The 21,668-nt window shown below is 36.9% G+C and overlaps 1 protein-coding gene across 6 annotated transcripts in view; it reads right to left on the reverse strand.

Moving 5' to 3' along the window:
* The window catches only part of Parg (poly(ADP-ribose) glycohydrolase), a 126,416-nt gene that overhangs the window by 54,650 nt on the left and 50,098 nt on the right, over positions 1-21,668 (reverse strand). For all 6 annotated transcript variants that reach the window (XM_087210617.1, XM_087210618.1, XM_087210621.1 and 3 more), the window contains 3 exons: positions 21,455-21,547; positions 17,631-17,788; positions 4,085-4,164 (listed from right to left, as the gene is read on the reverse strand). In XM_087210617.1, coding sequence (XP_087066743.1) covers positions 4,085-4,164; positions 17,631-17,788; positions 21,455-21,547 — 331 coding nt within the window. The remainder of the gene's footprint in view (positions 1-4,084; positions 4,165-17,630; positions 17,789-21,454; positions 21,548-21,668) is intronic.

Genomic DNA, 21,668 nt, shown 5'->3' on the forward strand with positions numbered 1-21,668 from the left:
AAATAAAAGAGACACACAAGCTTAAATATAGCAGTTTCTCTTATGTGAGAAACCCAAAATATAAATAAGTATCAAAATAAAAGACAAGTAACAGGAACTAGGAAGGTAGATCTTTTGCAAAAGGGAAGGGGACCAAGGGATGGATGGAGGTAGGAAGGAGGAGAGAGGAAGGGGATGAAAAAGAATGAAGATGTATTATGTACATGCACCAATTCCCCATAAGCAATGCAATCATTATGCACTGCAAATATGTACTAATAAAAACATGTACTAAAATAAAATTTGAAGGAAACAAAGAATATTGATTTAAAATAATATCATCTTTACATTAGGAACTTAAGCCCTTACTAAAGAAAACTATACAAATAACAGCACAACATTGGATTTGAGAGCTGGTACTTTTTACTGATATTAAAAAATGGATCCCCTTCCAAAAAGAAAAAAAAAAAATCAGAAAAGATTCAGAGTTGGAAAAGCTTATGCAAAAAGGCGAAATGAATTCTAACTTACAGACTCCTTTTCTAAGAAAAGCCTTAACCCCAAACTGAAAGACTGGCAATTAGATACACATTTATGTGCTTTTTGGTAAAGTAAAATGTCTAATGTTTAAAAGCAAAATCTTTTGTATGTCCTTTGGACTTACTACAGCTAAATCCTAGGCTTAGATAACAGGCAACTGCTCTATTTATAAGTAAGTGCTTTAGATGGAGGAGAAATTATTGTGTTCTAAAAGTTAAGGAAGAAAAACAACATTTTTTAAAGGAGAGGCACATTTGAAAGAATCAAAATAAAATATTATTAATGTAGTCAATAGTTTTAGAGGAGAGTATCCTGTTTTGGTTAGATTTATTTTCTAAGCCAGTGGCAAAAGGAAAAAAAAAAATCAGCTGTCCAGGAATAATTAGTCTGCTGCAAATAAAAAAAAAAAATCAACTAAAAAGGCTAAGCCATTGTTTTCTTCTGTTACAGAGCGAGCGAGCGAGCGAGCGAGCGAGCGAGAGAGAGAGAGAGAGAGGCAAATGTGAGGAACCATTAGTCACGATGGTCAAGGCCTGTGAAAGCCGGGCAATAATTTCTTTCCTATGGGCAACCCTGCATTTCTCTGCTTTCAGTGTCAGGTACAACTCAATAATCATATGGAGTAGTCGTAGTAGAAAATAAACTTTTGTGAATCTATGTCTTAAAATATTCTTTAGAGACATAAGTTTAAGACAAATGGACAGCACATTGAAAAATCACAGGAGGCTAAACAATCCAAACACCTGTGAAACAATTCTTTACCAGGAAACTAATGTCTATCTCATCATTCAGGCACTTGGCAGAGAAAGAATGAACACTAAATGTCCTTCATATATACTAAGAGAGCAAGGGAAATTCATAAACAAACACTTGCTGGTATAGAGAGAAACGGCACAAGGATTGGTTCCTTAGATATGATTAGTAGATGTTTTGAGAAAGTGTATTAGCTTTTCTCATTAAATGGCAACTTTCACTTTAGAACAGGATATTTTGGTTAATCAAATACTCCTTAATAAAAATCACTATATATACTTGACATGGATCATTGATTTTTAAACATGTGAACTATAAGATACTTTAAAACTATACTACAAATAATTCAGAAGGCTCTTTAAAATCTTTCAGTCTTGAGATCATCATGAATATATAACTAGATGTTTAATAACACAGAAAAATTGGTCCTGGTGGAATTTTCTTCTACCAATTCTAAAAGTGTGTGTGTTTTTTTTTTTCATATGTTAAGTTTCTGAACAGAATACAGCTTTTGTAATGGATAAAAATGTAAGTTTCAGGGCAGGGATTTAGCTCATTGGTTTTGCTGCCTGCTGCGCAAGCTCAAGGACCCAAGTTCGATCCCTGGTACAAAAAAAAAAAAAAGTGTAAGTTTCTCCAAGATGGACATCTGCTGCTGCCGCCACCTAGTGGCACTGCCAAGGGAGATTCTGAAAGTCAACTCTGGCAGGCCTTTGTGGACATGCTTTTGGGAGGACTCCAGACCTGATGTTTGGGTTTGTGGTTCAGATTCTCAGAGGAGACTTTTTTCTTCGTCTAGCCAGTGCCAAACTGGGATTCACAAGTTTCTTTATTATCCCTTTCTGTATAGCCAGATTAACTTCTCATTTATCTTGACTATGGATGCAGACCTTTGGTGTATCAGCTTTGTGTGACAGGTCTATCAGACTCCCTCACTCCAAGTATTTTTTTCTTTTAAATCCCGAAAACCTATAGCAACATTTCACTGCATTCCATAAAAAAATCCAGAAAATAAAATGTCTGACTACAATTTACTTCTTCTAACTCCCAAGACTTATGTTGGCATACATTTCTACTTGAGAAAAAACAGTTAGCTTTTCCCTCAAATTACTTGAAATCCTACAACTCAGGAAGGCTAATTAGCTTTCAGAGAAGAAACATGATTTGATTCTCAGGACAGAAAAGTAAACTCAGGTTTCTAACAATCCTGTTTAAATTTAGATTAGAAAAGAAAGTAGCCATCTCTCTAACAAATCAGTATAAATTCTAATTTGATTTTGTTTCAAAACCTGAATAATTCTTGCATTTTTCTTAATGTTTCATTCAGTACAAGGCACAAACCTAAAATTCTGTAAGCTACAAGATAAATATTTCTCTATGGGAGAATGTGTTCTTCTCTTAAATGTGAACATTCTGATAACTCATATCTTTGTAATTCTTGAACAATGTCCAAAAACATTACATTCAATGGGGAAAAATGTGATGCATACTGTGAGATTAAATAATGAAAAATAAATAAGAAATAAATGAGAAAAATGACCTTAGAGTGATTCCAAGACTTGGTTTAAGATCATCCAACAAGTTTGATGACCAGAATGGAAAAGAACTCATTTTATAATGACCAGAGTTGACCAAGCTGGTCTACAAATGGAAACTTTTGAGGTGTTCTGGTTTTTGTGATTATAACTTGTAGAAAGTTTACCTATGACCAATAATCCTGATACATCAATTTGATTGGATTAAGATATGCCTACAAGATTAGTAAAGTACACTTTTGGGTCTGTCTGGGTGGGTGACTGAGCCGTGACCTTGGGAACTATGGTATATTTGGTCCCTTATCTCTCTCTGGCACTATTCTGCTTCTGTTTTTTTGTATCCATGAAATAAGCATCTTTGCTCTGCCATGCCCTTCTGCCATGATGTTTTTGCCCTGAAGTCAGTTGGCCACGGATCGAATCCCCTGAAACCATAAGCCAAATTAAGCCTTTCCAACTTTAAGCTGTAGGTGTCAGGTACTGTGTCTTAGCATTGGGAAATCTGTCCAACATATTACATGTTGATAACAATGAACATATTAAACATGTATTTTCTTGTTTAATATCTGCAACTATCCTATAAAATAATTATCATTATTTCATTGCATAGATGAGAAAACTGAAGCACAGAGGTGTTAAGAAACTTGGCCATGGTCACTGAGCTTGAGATAAGAGGGCCATGGTCAGTGAGCTCGAGGTAAGAGTGGTAATACTAATCCGTTCTTAGCTGCTCATTACCAGCATGTATTGGACACTCACTACTGCTGCTGGCACTGGGAAAGCGAGATGGTTAAGGCACAACAGAGGAAGACATATGCAAATGGTATAATCATTTTTTTATATGAACTCTACAAAAGGGGTTAGGAGAAACAAAAAGGAGGAATGGGCAGACCAATGAATTAAATAGCCTGTACTATAAATGAATTTCACCTAGTTACTCCTTCTTTGAAGAGCATTCAAAATGTATATTCTGGTCTGTACACTTTCTTTTGAAAGCATTAATTTACTGGCTTTACTTATGAAAAGCCTCTGACATATATTGCATATTTCAAAGTAGAAGGGTTTGATTTTAGAGTTCAAAAAACCTGCACACATTCATAGTACATGTCTGTGTACATATATAACATATACATAAAATTTAGGTTACAACATTACATTGTTATTGTTTAAATATAGTTTGGACAAAAGTTGTACTTTAAACACAGAATGTTCATCCCATGATACCTGAACTGTTCTTGTCAGCAAGGAAAATAAAAACAAAAATTTAAAAAATTTACTTTTCTCTGTGACTCTTCGAAAGTAGCAGAAGAGTGTTTTAAGCTTTTCTGGTTTCCTTGATGAACGTCCTTCAAACAATCTGAAAGAGATCACAAATAAAACAGGGTGGAGGATGATTTAAAATGCCTTAAAGATTCTTAAATCTTTAAAATCTACATTGCTGCCATATAATAAAAGGTCTTTCCATGACAGAGAACTGGAAAACTGCTTTGGGCACAGTGTCGGGGAGCCTGGGACCTGAACCCAAGCTCCTCTGAAGCTGCTCAAGTCAGAGAGCACTCTTCATCTACCCACTTCTCCAACCCATCTTCCCCATGTAGGCCTTCAAGGTCACTCACGGCCAGCTGGTTAATCCACGCCCATTTCCCCATGGCAAAAACTACTTAGAATGTGTAACACCACTAGGTAGTTACATAAGTGAACAAAAATAGTATCTGAAGAAAATCCACATTTGAGTGTTTGCTAATGAAGCGAGGGACTGTGATTGGGAAGAGGCACAGGCATATGTGACAAGATGGTGGTGACTGAGCACCTGTGCCCCTCCAACATTCACACGAGGTGTGATCAAAATATATGATGAATGTTTAAATTAAAAAATGTTATTATAGTAAAAGACACACTGCCATTAGTCCCCTTCAAAATACTTCTCCTTGCTTTGAACACACTTATCCCATCATCCTTGCCACTTTCTGAAGCAGTTCTGGAAGTCTTCTTTCTTAAGTGTCTTTATGAGGTATGGTAAGAAATTTGATGAATGCTGCTAAGTGCCATCCAATGAAAAGGCAGTTTCGAAAATTACAGCGTGTCCTCATTCACCTTAATTCACCGTATCTGGCACTGTGGGACCTCTGGCTCTTCCCCAAAGTAAAACTGACCATAAAAAATGAACATTTTGAATTAGCTCAGGATCTTCAGGCAGCCATGACACATAACCAAAGATTTTCACACAAGAGGACATCTAGAACTGCTTCAGAAAGTCGCAAGGGTGATGGGATGTGTTTAAGGTTAGGGAGAGGGTATTCTGAGGGAGATTAAAGGCAATGTATCTTTTACTGTAATACATTTAAAAGATTTAAACATTCACCATAATTTTTAATTAAATCTCATACACCGAAGCTGGACTCCCCAATGTGGCTGTATTTGGATACAGGGCCTGAGGGGATGGTAAAGGCTAAAAGGGGCCGTAAAGTAGAGCCCTAATACTACAGGATTGGGGTCCTCGTGGAGACACCACAGCACTTTCTGCTAGGCGAAGACACAGCAAGAGAAGGTAGTAGTCAAGATGGGAAGAACATCTTCATTGGACGTGAATCAGCCAGCACACCTTGATCTGGGATGTCTATTCTCCCGATCTATGAAAAAGCAAATTTCTGTTGTGTAAGACGACCAGCCTATGGCATTTTGTTATGGCGGATCCTTGGGTTGGTAAACAAAACAGTGCTTATTCTATGTTGCCCAGTTTCCAGCAACCTGGATGTGCACAATTTAATTTAGTTTTCTTTGAAATGATGTGGCATTGTTATTGGTAACACATAATTCAATTTATCCTGAGGAAAGAAAAGCAGGGCTTTTAGAATCATATGACCTGAATAAGTAGTTCACTAAAAGATTTCTCACACAAAAGCCTGCTCTGGGGGTGTAAGATCTGGCTTTCCAAAGACATTTAAAACTCACAGTAAGATTCTGTGGCTATAAATGATGAGGATTCTCTGCCTCTAGTCACATACTCTGACTTTTAAATCCAGAAACCCTTCAAGTGGAAGTCCACCTTAATACGTGCTGAAATGGGTAACATTTTTCATGATCAGAAGAGCAAGCTTATGTAACTATGCAGAGAGGCAAAAGTTAATTTCATGAGAAAATCCTATTGAGCAACTGAAATGAATTAGGAAAAGGAAAGGAAATGTAGATTTCAAATGATCCTGTTTACAATGACCTGAAACTTATATTCAAGGTCAACTTCCGGAAAAGCAATTTATAAGTACTTATTTCCCCCAAAGAGCAATAATGTTGAGTAGTATTTAAACTTAATTTAAAATCTAGTCTGTTTTAAAGAGTTTAAGAGTGCTTGGGTGATAATTTTTACTCAAAGAATTTATCTTTCTAAACTATTTAATATATACACTATTAAAATCCAGCTGCCAGTTTCAAAAAAAAAAAAGGTTCTTTGAGAGAACAGGTTTCAGCTTGATTTCTTTTGCAATATGTCAACCAGAACAGAGTATATTTAAATCAAAATGAGAGTCAAAATGAAGAACCTTCTTGGCAGTTTAATTAAACATCCTATATCAATAAGTATGATTTACTAAATGATACACTGGGCCCCACTGCAAAAACCTCTCTTTAGGTTTTCTACTTAGTAGAGGAAAGCAGTATGATTATAACAACTAGCCATCACCTCCTTCTAGAGATGAAATGATACTATACAATTCCATTAAGGGGAAAAGTTCTTCAAAAGAACTGTTGCAGAGTGGAGAAAATGCCTGTTGCCCTTAAGGAATGACTTCCTAAAACACAAAAAGAAAAAGTGTGTCCCGAGCTTCTATGTATGACCATCTATTTATAAAGTCACATAAAAGTCCAGATATTTCATAACCATGATGTCAAATTATTAACCTTAGGGGCCTCTTGGGAGTGCAGACTTATTATTCTGGTGATAAGGAGTTTCCTGGAAGATTATATAGCTGTTATTATTACCACAAATGAGAACCAATGTTTATTTTGCAAGTCCAAATCTTAAAGGCATAAATCAAGAAGAATCTCAAAGTATTCCATTTATTCATTGCTCCAAGCCTAATTTCAAATCACTGTGTAACCATCTCCATGACAGAGTCAGGAAGAGGGTGTGGGTGTGGAGTGGAGTGGAGATAAAGTCAGAAGAGTTGAAGCAGGTTTAAAATTTTTGTGTCATCTCAGACTTGGCTTTTAAAACATTTTAAAGTGCTATGTATAGCCACATAAATAAAAAGGAAAATTCTGCTATGGCAACAAGTGAAAATAATAGAAATACACAGGTAATAGTCATGATTGAAAGTCAACACAGGAGTGATATATGTACAATCTGAGAGATGGGGGTGGGACAAAGGGACTGAGGATGAAGCTCATGGAGAGGGGAGAGCAGAAGCAGGGAAGGTAGAGAGGCCAAATGAACTGATGTGGAGACAAGGGAGGTTTGACAGATAGACACTTAGAGAGAGGCACCTTCTCATAATAATCAACCGACATCTAATTTTTTTTAACTTCTCAACGTTTATCTCTTTTAATTTAGGTTTTCCAAGTCTTGAGTATGTATGTTTAGAGATGTTCTTTGAGTCAGCAGCATGTATGTAAACAGGCATACAAAACAGGACATTAATAACTCCTGTGCATGTAGGGAAGGCAGTTTGGCATTTCACTAAATGATAATTAGAGATTAAACAAGCAAACAGAAAGAGCCAGTCATACCACTTCACTTTGTTCTAAACAAAACAGTTTGCATTTTTAAGGGAAGAGGTCAATCAAGGGTCAGATACATATTAACCATGGGTGCTTTTCTTTCCATACTTATAAAGAGAAACATAGTTTAATAAAACCTCTCCCTGAATGGAATATTGATAACATTACTGAAATTGAATTCTAGATACACACACGCACATGCCCCTATGCCATTTTATGCTAAGAATTAATCCATTAGTATACAATAAATCAAGCCTGAAGCACTATAACTTCCAGTCTAAAATATATAACCTGATACCAAGCCAGAAAGTCATCGCAGGCTCCTCTGTGAGGCTCTCTGCCATATGGCCCTAGCAACATTTCCAATCCAGGCAAGAGGCAGATGTCGAAGCCTCCTGGGCTGACCACTGCTGAGACCCACAATTTATCTCTGACCATCTAGTTTCCATGCGATCTCAGAAGCATCAATGCTAATCACATTGGAAGCCTTTATATGCATGTTGAAGCCCTGAAAGTCAAGCAGGGGAAAAGGTCAGGCATATTTAACATAACTAGGCAGGTCTGGAAGAACACAACAATAAATAAAAGGGAAGACTTATTCAATTTATTGACGTCAGCCTCCCACCACATACTCTTACCATTTTTCTTATTCAATCAACTAGCTAGCTATACCTCATCTGAGATTAAGCACTCATATGTACTCCAAACTGCCAGAAACAATAATCATAAACACAAACTATACAAGAAAGCAAACACAAAGACAACAAAGTGCTACACAAGCAGCTTACCAAACGGCCCATCAGATTGGGTACCTGACCTTTTAGAAGCCATGTGGAACAGGCAAACTTCGGGCTGTGTTCCACTTCTGGAGCACTCTCAGAGCCTTTTGTTACTGAGAAGCAGTGAGACACAATGAAAAGCACAACAGCACAGAGCTGGTCAGGAAGACATAGGGGCAGTGACAAAATGTCTAGGGCACAGAAACCAGTGTTCAAGTCCCAGGTCTGCTGATAGGTCATTTATACTCCCTAAACCTCATTACTATAGAAGCTTCCCTATCCACAGTCTTCCATCAAAGGCATCAAAGCGAGTCATCAATAAACTACATCAATGGCTGCCTAGCCATCATTCCTGTTGTTAGTGGGGGTTCACACCATCTCCTAGCAAGAGGCAAGTGCAGACATGCTGGCTGCCAAGGAAGCCCTATAACTGTGGGGCCCATCACATGCTCACCCCATTTAATGAATTTTCAATGTTTGGGCTTTCAGTTAGCCAGGAAGATAAGAGTTCAAATCTTCAACAGATTGAGTTAAACTCTTACTTGGTGAAATACTATTTACTGCAAATGATATTTACTGGACTTACAAAAACGGCTTCAGTTTATTTAACAGATGAAAGCTCTCCTTAAGAATTGTTCTAATTTCTCACTAGTTATGAGGTAAGAAGTATTAACCTGCTTCATTCAAAGGGAGAATATAGCAGCGTGGTCAAAGGATATAGCTGCTACAACCAGACTCTCCTGAATTGAATCTACCAGGTACTGTGTTGACTTGGCAAAGTAACCTACCCTCTATAAACTTCTGTCTCCTCATCTGAAAAACGGGAATAACATTATCTAAGCAATACTGCATTCACAAGGTTGATGTGAGGATTCAGTAAAAAATAATTTATCAGTAATTAGTATATGGCAAGTGCTTAATAAAATTAGCTTTTTTTTTTTTGGTACCGGGGATCAAACTCGGGACCTTGTGCTTGCAAGGGAGGCGCCGGAACCACTGAGCTAAATCCCCGGCCCTAGAATTAGCTATTGTTATTAAGATATAGTCATGCAAAAATTTTCAGATAATGCTAAGTAAGCTGAGGTACTTGGGCTAAATTAAGACATTATACAATATCCAACAAAAAAATCAACATGCATTTGTACAAAGTGCTTGCATTATTCTAATCTATATTCCTTTCATTAAGAAAGAGGGCCTAGGCTTGCTTCCCATTAAGCCTAACTGCTGACAGTCTGAGCCAAATGACCATGCAGAATGACAAAGACAAACCCACTGTTACCAAGAGGCCCCAGAGCTCCCCTGTCAGAAATATGGCTAGTCAAGACAGTGGAGATCTAATTTCAAATATCCTTCCAAGAGGTCTGACAGACTAAAAGCCTAGTAATATCTGTAATTATTTTTAAGTCATACTATATTCGTTCTTTCTTATAATTTAGGTAAAATAAATCTGACTATCCTCAAGGATAGTCAATATTTTTTTTTTAAAGTTCAGCTGAAAGAGGTGCTTTAAAATTAAAATACAGAGTCTGCCAAAAATTGTATGCACAGCAGATTAGAAGGAATTCTGAGTAGATGGAGGACCTATCTTAAGGGACAGTGATGCATGGGGTTGTACAATGGAAGGGTTAAAAGATGTAGGGTACTGAATATGAAACTAAAGTGTTGGAATGAGATTCAACTATTTAAGGAACTAAATCTAACCTTACAGAAGAGTACTGAATAGTTTTAATAGAGAAGATGTGTTTTATGAAGATTAGTTCATAAATAGTGTGCACAGGAGAAGACAGAAACATTTGCAAAGATGCAGCCATGAACTGATAAGGGATTGGAGGAAAGGAGAAACAAATTGAAAAGCATATTCTCATCTCTACCTACCTGCACTACTCTTACATATTAACTCTCACAGGTTAACTGACTACTATATATAACTGCCTAGATATGGACAACCAAGAAATTTAAGAAGAGATGATTCTAAAGAAATAAAAAACAATTCCCCAAGATCTTGTTTAACACATCTTTTTTTTTCACTTTTCTTCTCATAATAAATTTTGAAATTTGGCAAAATTAAAATAAAAGATTATACTATATATTCCTGGAGAACTGAATGTAAAGATTCATTAATTTTAGGAGACATATTTTATTTTTATTCTACAACTCAAGATCTACTTGTAAAACTTGAACAAAGAATGACACTATTTTGTATACTGAGTAACATGTTTTATCATGTGTGTTAATGGAAAATTGTAATTTCATTGTCAAGTGGGACTTCAAAATGTCATTTGTATTAGTTCATTAATTCTATTAAATGTTTTTTATTTCAACTAAAAAAAAATGTATGCACACTTCAGGAAAAGAAAAATAGTATAATGTTCTTTCAATGGACGGTATTACTCTTGTACGGGGAACCCTAGAAGAAATTGAAAATGCATGAGCAGCAATCTCAATGACCAAGGTTACCCAAGCAGCAGTTTGCCATACTAATAAATGTCTGGAAGCTCATGGCCACCACTTGGAACACCTCTTAGAGAGGCTAAAGGTAACTTGTATTAATCTCATAATATCTCGATAAATTTAGTATTAAAATGTTTATACAAGTTTTTTTTTCCTGAAGCATGTATACATTTTTTGGTGGACTCTGTATTTTATTAAAATTAATGTAAATTCTGGTAATTGGTGGTAGGAAATCATAAGTCAGTAAAGCCAAGCCTTCCCAAGACTTGTGCCCAGGCCATCCTACTCCTGGGCGGGTCTTGACTGCTGAGAAAAGGTTGTCTGTCAATACTGTGGTTCTCCACCATTAGAAGACTCTGGATTTTGTTCTATATGCAACAAAGTTAGGGTACAGTACAGGCAATAATGCGTTTGTGGAGGTATAAGTGGGAGGAAGCTACTTACACTAGCTTTTCAAAAAAAGGTTCAAAAAATCTGTGATTCTACTGTCAAAATTAAATTACAAAAATAATTCACTCTTTTTATTAACTTTTCCCATTCAATTTCCTATGCCTATTTTTCTTAACTATATCTCTTCTAAATATAAAATATACTCAATGTAAATAATTTGGAGACCTTAGAAAAGAATCAAGTGTTAAGTGTGTTTATCTCCCCACCCAATAGTTATATTCTGATTCATTTTCTTGTTAGTCTGATTGACTTTGCTCATGTAGCTGTATGTATGGCTATGAACAGAGGGGCATACGACAGACATTTTAGCATAACTGAGATGACAGTCTGTGTATAATTTTTTATTTCTTGTTATACAGTTGCTGATTCTAATGCCACTTTGTCCTCTTCTTCCTTTCTTGTGCTTTTGCTTCTGTTACTGATGGACACATACAGTTGAAATTATCCACACACAGCCTTATGCTTTTCTGAGGAAAAGACTATAGACATTCAACCAAGAATTAGGAGTAAAGGTATCTGTGAAGAGCTTAAGTATTGAAACCTTCATGGTTGAAATTAAATGTCTGGTGTCTGGTATTTGGTTTAAAATATTCTAGCTGATTAAAAAGAAGTAGAGTTGGATAAGTGAAAAAAGAACAATAATAAAAATACCCATAAGTACTGAGGCTGGCTGTATTAAAACATGGGCTCACTATACAGTTCTCTTATTTTTTTGGTATATCTGAATTGGAAGTTTAAAAAAGTGACTTAGAGAAAAAGCTTTCTAATATTAAGGTACTTAAGATTACAGAATGCTCATGAAAAAAAATGTAAAAGTCTACAATTAGGTCAAAGAAACAAGCTCCTGAGGAAGGCCATAGCTACAGATACCATCAGAGACCACCAGAAGGACAAAGGACAAACAACCTCTGAAGCTCTTAACTTGTTATTTATTAAAGGCATGATTTGTATTTTCTTCCGAGGCAGTTAGACACTTAAAAGTGGTCTTTGCTAAATGCTGTTGACTTTTCCCTTGGTCCCACAGACACCTAATAGGTAACTGAAAGTAGAACAAAGCTTGACCTCCATTTTATAAAACTGAGTCAGAGAAATTCCTTCTCAGCTCTGCATATAGCCATGTTAGTCATTCAGGGAAAGTCTGCCTGGAGGCTGGCAATACAAAGTTTATCAGACTTACATTTACCTAGGCTATCTTATCATCCTTCAAGACTGAGAATACCAGGATAAGAGATTCAGGGATATTCAGCTACACCCAGAAATCTCCATTGCCCTATACCTGCAGTCACCATGGATTCCAGCAGGGGCTCACGTGACTGAGCCTCCCCTACGCAGAGACTGTCACTTCATAGGAGCCCAAATGCCCTTCATGTCATTTTTTTTTCCTTTTTTTATTTTTTGGTACTGGGGATCAAACTCAGGACCTTGGACTTACAAGGCAGGCAGAAGAACCACTGAGCTAAATCCCCGGCCCATGCCCCTCATGTCATGAATGTTCCCCCAGAGACACAAAACCAGGGCTGAGATAATATCCTAGCCCACCACAAGACACCATAAAACTAGTCTCTTCTTTTGGGAATAGGTCAGTCTGACCCACCTTTTCAAGCCTATGCCCTCTTTAGTTTCTCAAGGGAAAGTTCTTTTCCTACTGTCCCTTACTCTCCTTTGTTAGGGAATTAGCTTGATCTTTGTCAGAGTTGTACTCCCTTTTATTTTCTCTTATTTTTCTATTAAAGCTTTTTCCTGTAAACTTGTGCTGAATGCCAGTTTGCATTTCCACACTCACTGAAACAAGGGATGCACTAGCCAGTAACCCTATGCAGTGTGACCTCAGGGACTGTCAAGGTGTACATGCCAGCTGATCCCTCTTTCCACAGAAATAAACTGTGGATGGCCAGTGAGATACAAACTCCAAAGCACTGTTAATTAGAACTACTTTTTGCCAAAAGCAAAAAACAAAAACATAATCCTAGAGCCGCTGGGATTGCCTTCAGAACTGTGGTTGGAAATTCTACAATTTATAGCACTCTGGCAGACTCTAGACCTAATTAAATACTTATTATAAATTAAACAGAAAGGCTACTTACTCTCTGGAGAGCCCTCATTATAAATATAACTGATAACTCTCTACACAAACAGGCAATTATACTTTTATAAAATTAAATCTTCACTTTATTTACATACAGCCATTTCCTTTTCTATATTAAAAAAGAAAACTTGCAAGAGTTATACAGCTTTAACTTTTAGTGAGTCCACTTTTATAGTGGAGAAAATGCTTTACTAGCTTTGTTTAATAAGCAAAAAATTGTATTTAATAGATTTTTTAATACAATTATAACCATAGATACCAATGTAGTTGTTTGTTTTCTCTCAGTTTTAGCCTATATACTAAAGAAATCAAAAGTACAATCTACATTTATATGTGGCTTGAAAATCAAGCACCCCATAACTCCTAAGAATAAAATTGGAATAAAGTTGGAAAAGTCAATGAGTACACTGTGAATGAAGGGTCTCAGTTTCAGTTTCAGCACTCTGCCTCTAGCCAGGCCCATTGACTTTGAAGAAGACATTTAATTCCTCAAATATTTCACCTGTAAAATTTATTTCCAATCATTTGATAAGTACTGAAGGCCTAGGAAGTATGACATTTGGTGACAAGAACACAGAACAGGACAGATAAGATCTCCATCACATTGAAAGGAATGAAAAAGCAATTGTAACAGAGTAGGGCAGGTGACACTGTAGGAAAAGCAGAAGACACTAAAGGTGCAAATCTGGCTGAACAAATCTAAGCACCCGGGATGCCTCTTCAGCCCAGTGTGTCACTGTTGCATTGAATACCCCTTCAAAGGTCTTCACCCTTCTGTCCCCACCCCTACCCTCTCCCAGGCACCAGCCTGTCTTTCCTGACACACTTGTGTGCTCTCTCCAGGTGATGCCCACATTACAATAAAAAATATGTCTTTGCATGTGGAAATCTGGTCATATGGATGTGGCTCTTTTTATTCCCTCCCAAATCATTGTTTTCAGATGGCCTACATGGGTCTACTTTGCATGGCTTTGTCTGTCCCCCACCTACATCTGCATCCTCTCCTCTCTCCATGCTACTGGTCTCACAGTACCTGGGCACATCAAGTCTTCTGCCCAGGGCCTTTGATTATGCTACCCCTCCTTCCTCATTGGTAAGAACTCCTCTAACCCTTTCATACTTGGTTCAAGTTGTATCCTCAAGGAGAATTTCATTTACTAAATCCCATCCTTCAGTAACAAAAGAGTGCCACAATGATGGGACAACTGTCCTCTATAGAATAGAGGTTTCGAGGAACTCACAGGAGTGGCAGACCTACCCTGACAGGATCAGATGTCAGAAAAAGGGATTCATAAACTGTGCTTTAAGGCAGAATAAAAGCCCTGTGGAGAGAAAGCTGCCCAGGCAGCTGTGAAGTGTAAACGTGAGACAATTCTGTATGGAAGAAGAACTAAGAATCTAGCTGGTCCTTTCTCTGTATCCCCAGGGCCCTTAACATAATTGAGAATGTGTACTTGCTGACTATATATCTGAATCAAAGTAAATGTATTCTACACAGTATTCTCTAAAAACAAATTTAGCTACTATCAGATTTGGAAAATGTGTTCATCACAACTAGTTTTTACACAATTAAAGGGGATATGTTATAAAGTTTATCCTGATTACCAAAATTTGGAGAAATTCCCTTACACCAATAATATCACTTTTCTTTGCTGTCCTCTCCCCATAATGTTGATAACAAAGAGTAATTGTATACAACAGATGTCACTGATATTTTAATGTCTGAGATCACTAAATATATATGCCTAAGAATTGAGTCTGAGAGAATTTTTATATTCAAATTATTTGCTAAAAAGAAACAAAAAAGCTGCCCCACCACAAATAAATGTACTGAAAATGTACTGAATGTCTGCAGTATCTTGCTTTTAGATTTTTAAATGAAAATTTTATATTGAGCACCATTCAGCCAAATCTTGTAATTTTTCTCATCTCAAGAGAGAGTAGTATTGTGCAATTTTAAAAGCCTAAAAATAAGGCCTTTGGAGCTGACAATTTATGACACTGGAGAAGATGGTGATTACATTTCCCCACTGTTGCATGGAGATGACAGAGCTGCCCCTCTACAAGTTGTATCAGAACAGTGACAGCAATGAGCACATCTGCCACTCAGAGCTTAGTCTCTAAATAAAAGGAATCAGGGATCCTTGGAAAAAATGGTTGATTCAGGGCTAGGGCATGGAAAATCTAAGATAAGCCTAGAACAGTGATGGCAAACCTTTTAGAGCTTTTAATGATACAACAGTCCACTATGGCACATGTGTCATAGGTTCCCACCACTGGCTTAGAACACTTTGTGATTCCAGAAAGGAAGAAATGCTAAAAAAAAAACACCTGTTGGGAACTTGACAAAAGAACACAGGAACCAACCTGAAGGAGCTCTCCTGGCCAAAGCCAAAACACACTGAGCAGTAAAATGAATAATGATAGGATTCTATTTTAATTTGTACAATACAGTAAAGACCCATGAGTCCATCTGATATTAAAAATGGAGGATACAGGACAGGTCTTCCTTAGAATTTCACTTAATAAACGTAGAAAAGGAAAACAGAAAAATTACAATGGGCAACCAATACAATAACACTTGCAGACAAGATCCACCAGAGGATGGTAAAATTAGAGGGGTAAATGTGAGGCAAAACTTGTGCATAGAATTTTATCTCCCCTAAGACAGAGGAGAAGGACAGTATCTTTATGGTGGAAAAACCCAGCAGGCACACTGTAGCACCTGACCACCAGGACCAGGATGAGTTATGACCCACTAATGTGCTCACGGAGAAGAACACACAGTCTTTTCTGTGGTATTTCTGCCAAAAATGCATGACCTCATTCCAGCTGTGACAGAAATCAGTCAATCCACCTTGAGATCACTGTACAAAATAACTAATAGTCATCAAAAGTACCAAATTCATAAAGAAAACAAAAAAACCTAAGGAACAAGTTGGAGGACACAGATACGGAAATAGAAAACAGGGCAGTAGAAAAACTAGTAGAATTCAAATAAGGTTAGTAATTCAGTTTACACTATTATACCACAGTTAACTTCCTCGTTTTGATTATTGTGTTTTACTATGGTTACAAATGATGTTAATATAAGGAACTAGGTGAGTTATAAACAGGAAATCCTGGTACTACTTTTGCAACTTTTAAATCTAAAATTAGTTCAAAATGAAGTTTTTAAAGAAACTACATGAACATGGCAAATTAAAATAAATGTCTCTACTGTACATTCCACAGTACAGGAAATACACATGGCTGGTTTGCTCCTATCTGGCACACTGCCCATGCTCCCCGCTCTCAGAGGACGGAGGTGGGTGGTGAGAGGTGCAGAGGAGGGTGTGACACACAACCTCCCGGGAGAGAAGAGCACATACTATGAGGACTTCTTAAGTCTTGTTCCTGATAGGGAACAAAATTCACATTCCATTCCCATATACCATAAAGATAATTCTCAAGTGAAGAAAGAAAGAAGTATGAGGTGAGGCATAAAGAACTGGGGAACAGGAGGGAGGGACAAACAATATTCATTTGCCAAGAAGATTCCTTAGTGTTTTTGTGTAGATGGTGAAAAGACTATTCATTTGGGAAAATGGCTGAATATCTTCACAATGTATTAACTGAGTCAAGTAATTTGAACATTCCTTAGTCTTCCTCTTACAAATTTTACATTAATAAAACAATCTCATCTATAAGTCAGCCACTTTTCACCATAAGTATATTTTTCAAACCTCATGACTTCATACTCTTACTTTATATGATTTTTGCGGAAAGGACTTTTACTTCCACTTTTTTTAAGCCCTGAAGATTGAACCCAGGGCCTTCACACTGAATCCTCACCTCCTTAAATTTTCAGACAAGGTCTTGATAAGTGGCTTGGGCTGGGCTCAATTTGTGATCTTCCTGCCTCATCCTTCTAAAGTGCTGGGGTGACAGGTGTACATCACCACACCTGGCACTTTCACTCTTACTTTAACATTCTTTCAGCATATAAGGAACATAATGCACAACAAATATTCCTATGAATATGCAAACAGGCATGTGGAATCCAGAGTACTCTTGAGTAGGACAACCTAGGAGGATGAAATAACAGGAACACTGGAATAGGTGGGAGAGGAACTCTCAGTCTGTGAATTAATGGCGCCTGGATTCCAATCAAATTCTTTAACTCTGTGAACTTTAATTACCTTGTCTGTAATGTGGTAAAAACATCACTTAACTCATAGTATTATAAAGATGACATCAGCTAACTATACACAAATGCTTAGCCCATGGCACATTACTTAAATAGTATTAGTTTCTTTTGCCCTTCTCTATTTTACTGTGCAATGGTGTTCTCTGAAAACATACCGATTGAAGTTAATGTCAGGGTAAGTAGAATACTCTGACTTCATCTTAGCATTCCGCCGGGGAAATGTGCAGAAGAACGCATTAGCTAAAAGACTGGCAATCTGTTCCTGTGACATTGTGATGGAATGATTCATCCTCTGCTTCAGGAGAGGTATTGGCTGATGGAGGAAACAAAAATACAGACAAGAGCAATAATTAGTTTAGCAATTTTGAAAGCAGAGGCCTCAAATTGCATTTGCTAAATTATGGCAGGAGTAATTTTGAGCCACTCTTGAATCCTTAAATCAGCAACATTGTTAAAGTCAAGGGCTGCTTATCAGGGACAATTGGAAAAAGGTACTTGTTTGACAAACTGCAGATTTCTAATCAATAATTATGATAGTGAGAATACAAAACATTACTCATTAGTGAAAAACAAGATTGCTTTAGCAAGTACAAACACATTATCCATGTAATGATAAATTAAAACCAAAGACAAAAGAGAAAAATGCAATATTGAGTTTAGTTATTATTGCTTATGTTAAATTCTACCTTTAAATATTAGAAATTGTTGGATGAGCAATTTCTCTATCTTAGTCCTAAATAAAATGATCTAAGGAAAATAATTCAATAAATAAGTCTTTTCCTTCTTATTCTAAATCACATTGCACATGGACAATTTATGAGACCTAAATCTAATTTTTTTTTTTTGGTACCAGGAATCGAACTTGGGCCCTTGTGCTTGCAAGGCAGGCGGTGGAACCACTGGGCTAAATCCCCAACCCGACCTAAATCTAATTTTATTAAAGCAATTTAGTGGAACATGTGAAAACCATCATAGATTCATGGATAACGTGTAAAAGGCAGGCATTTTCTACATAAACATCCCAAGTTAAGGAAGATGCTGGACATTTTTTCTTCCAATCTTTTATGTCTAAAATGTCTTTACTTGTACCAAATTCAAATTCACTGACCTTTCATTGTTAGTATAATCCAGAGGACCTGAGTATTATGTTTGGTAAGTTTTATTCTCCTTTAAATGTCGAAACTATGTTTTTAAGGACGTGTTGGCAAAACCAAAGACACACTGCCAGTTTACCAATAAAAATGATTTTCTTTCTCTCTTTCAGAAAAACCCAGAATGAAGAATGCCAATTATTTGCACAAATCTCAAACCAGTTGTCTAGCGTAAACTATCCTCATCATTCTTCAGAAATCAACCACAAAATGAACCTGAGGAGGAGGCAGGCAAGACGAATCAAAATCACAATTTTTCTAAGTAACAGGGAACATACATCATTGCTGGAATGTTTGCTAGAATGAAGAAAAGGTTAATCTTGAAATTTAACTACTTCTCTTGGAAAAATTCACAAGTAAACAACAACGACAACAAAAGGTAAAGAATGTACTTTCACTATGGTCTCCAAAATCCTCCCTGCTTTCAAGCCTTGCTAATCACCATTTCTAAGAAGAAATAGAGAACTCATATTATCCCCATTTTCCATCCTAAATATTTATTTACAACCCAGCAATGAGTTTAGACAAGGTGACAGAGTATTCATGACTAAAAGCAAACTATTACTTGTTTTAATGAGAAACGAATCTTTTAGACTACCACGTTAGCCAGAAAAATGATTTTAAAAATTTATGGAGAATATTTTAGGCTTAATGGACTTGAAACACAAGCATTTCTCATCCCCAAATAAACAAAGAATATAATTTTTAAAAGAATAAATGACTTCTGTTCTCTTCGTGAAGAGAGATGCCTAAAAGCATAGAAAAGAGAAGATATAGATCTTACTGGCAAACATTCAGCTAGACAAAATAAGAAGCTGATTACTATGAACAAAGATATTTCAAAAACTTTCCTTTCAAAGTGTTTTTCCTTTGATTTTCTTTTTATAAATCTAAAATTTACTTTTTAGACTCGGCCTAGAGTACTTTAATGTGGCAAATAATTAAATATCAATGTGTACAGTTTAACTTGCCAAAAACATATTTTCATCTCAAGTCACATCTATATTTTCATAGAAGAGATTGGCTTTTGGCAGAGCACAAAACTGAGATGGAAAATGTTTTCCTAGCTATACACTAAATGAAAGAACAAAGCTGCAATAAGCCAGGATAAAAAGCTGAGAGGCCAGGAATCTGACTTGGTTCTACCAAGCAACTTATGATAGCTTACTAATTTACAAGCTTTTGAATAATAAGTATCTCATTAAGTAAAATACGGAAACTTCCTTTTGTAGCAGGAGAGGATGGGAGGGTTAAGTAAGCCATGTCAAAAGGCTAGATCCTGTTAATCATGAATTATACACTGAATTAAAAAAGCATTTAAGCACCACACATCTGGGGACACAGAGATCTCTCTTCAAAGGGAACATAATCTAGTGGGAGAAGATTTGTAAAGATGTAAGTTAAAAGCAGCATGGGAAGTATGATACGGTGATAAAGCTTTCCTGTGGAAAGCAGGGAAGGCTTCACAAGGGAAGTAATAAAAGGGAGAACTAGACAGTAGCAAGACATTTAATAGGCAAGGAAAGGAGAGAAGGGAAAAAGAAGGAGCATGTAATATAAGCTGTTTATTATTTAAGTAACTACCAACAGAAAGAGGTGTTTTTAAATATATTTTGTGTCTAATGGTAAAATTTATTTTAAACATAATGCATTACTAAGGTGAAATTAAAGTTACAAAGCATTGGAAACATCACAATAAGAAGCTAACAAATGTGGCCGCTGGTTCTCAGCTGACAGTGGCAGGGCCCCACACAGGTGTCTGACACATGTGGGGGTTTCTCGTGCCCCAGTGACTGTAGTCGTGGCTTGGGGGATGTGCAAGAGTGCAGCCATACTACACCCTGAGAAACTTTTACACCTGAAATGTCCCAAGAGCTCCTGGGGAGCAGCAGTGTTATCAGAATCCTGGTTAGCATCCATGCAGCAAGGGGCTGGCCTTAAAATAAAAAACAAGGGCAAATACAAACAGCATAGGAAGAAAATGAAGAATAAAACAACCTCCTAAGGAAGTCTGAAAATACGTTCACGAATTCTCTGATACTTTTCCCCTTAGAAGTGGAGTCTAATTCCCTTCTGCTCGAGTCTGAGCTACATTTAGTGACTGGCTTCTACTCAGTAGAAACAGTCTAAGTGACACTAGGAAGCTTGAGAAACTCAGTTACAAAAGGCACTGCAGCTTCTGCTCTTTGTGAGGAACAGCTAAGCAGGCCTTCCAGCCTGAAATGCCTTTGGAGGAGTCTAGCCCTCGCCCACACCCTGACTGCAACCATAAGACAGGTGAGCTGAGACTTCCTGAGCTAAGCTGTTCCCAAATTCATGGCCAACAACTGTGAGATCATACATGTTAATTTCTTTAAAACACTAAATTTTGGTGTAATATTTTATGTAGCAATATGTAATTAGTGCATTCTACACCAAATGAAGTCATATCAGATCCTTTCTTTTATTCTTAAGAAAGTACTATGAACTCATTTGTTATACTAATATATCACTTTGGAAGAGTGAAAAAGAAGTGGGTAGTCGTAAGCCCTTTTAAAAATATAATATCACAAATCCATTAACATGTTCTGAAATGACTTTTTTACAAAAAGATACAGATTGTTTCAATGAGAAGAAAGAAGTCTGAGTAAGCAAACTTCAACAGTGTCAACGGAAGCTCAGAAATTGAATGATGCATTTTTAATGTCCTTTTGTAGCATCCTCTCTAGCCTCTAACCTTTTCCTTAAGATAGCAACATTACCAAATTCTTTGGCAAATCTGCCTCCCACCCCTTTCTCTGACCCAAGTGTGAGCCTCAAGAGTGCACGAAGGATGTCAACTCACTAACCTGGGTGCAAATACTGGGCAGGCAAAGTGCGGCCTTCACCATGTCAGGCAGAATGGACTGACACAGATGCTGGGCTTCTGCTTCCTCAAGTACCTGGAAACCAACAGATATGCTACGTGAATAATGGTAAACCACGTTTGTTATGAAATTAAATTATGACTCCATTTCTCACAGAGTCCCATTAAAAAGCTCACGATCATCACCACTAAACACA

Source organism: Heterocephalus glaber, unplaced genomic scaffold (assembly GCF_053883595.1).
Source record: "Heterocephalus glaber isolate CG9 unplaced genomic scaffold, H.glaber_assembly_v1.0 deba00001150, whole genome shotgun sequence".
Taxonomy (NCBI): Eukaryota; Metazoa; Chordata; class Mammalia; order Rodentia; family Bathyergidae; genus Heterocephalus; species Heterocephalus glaber.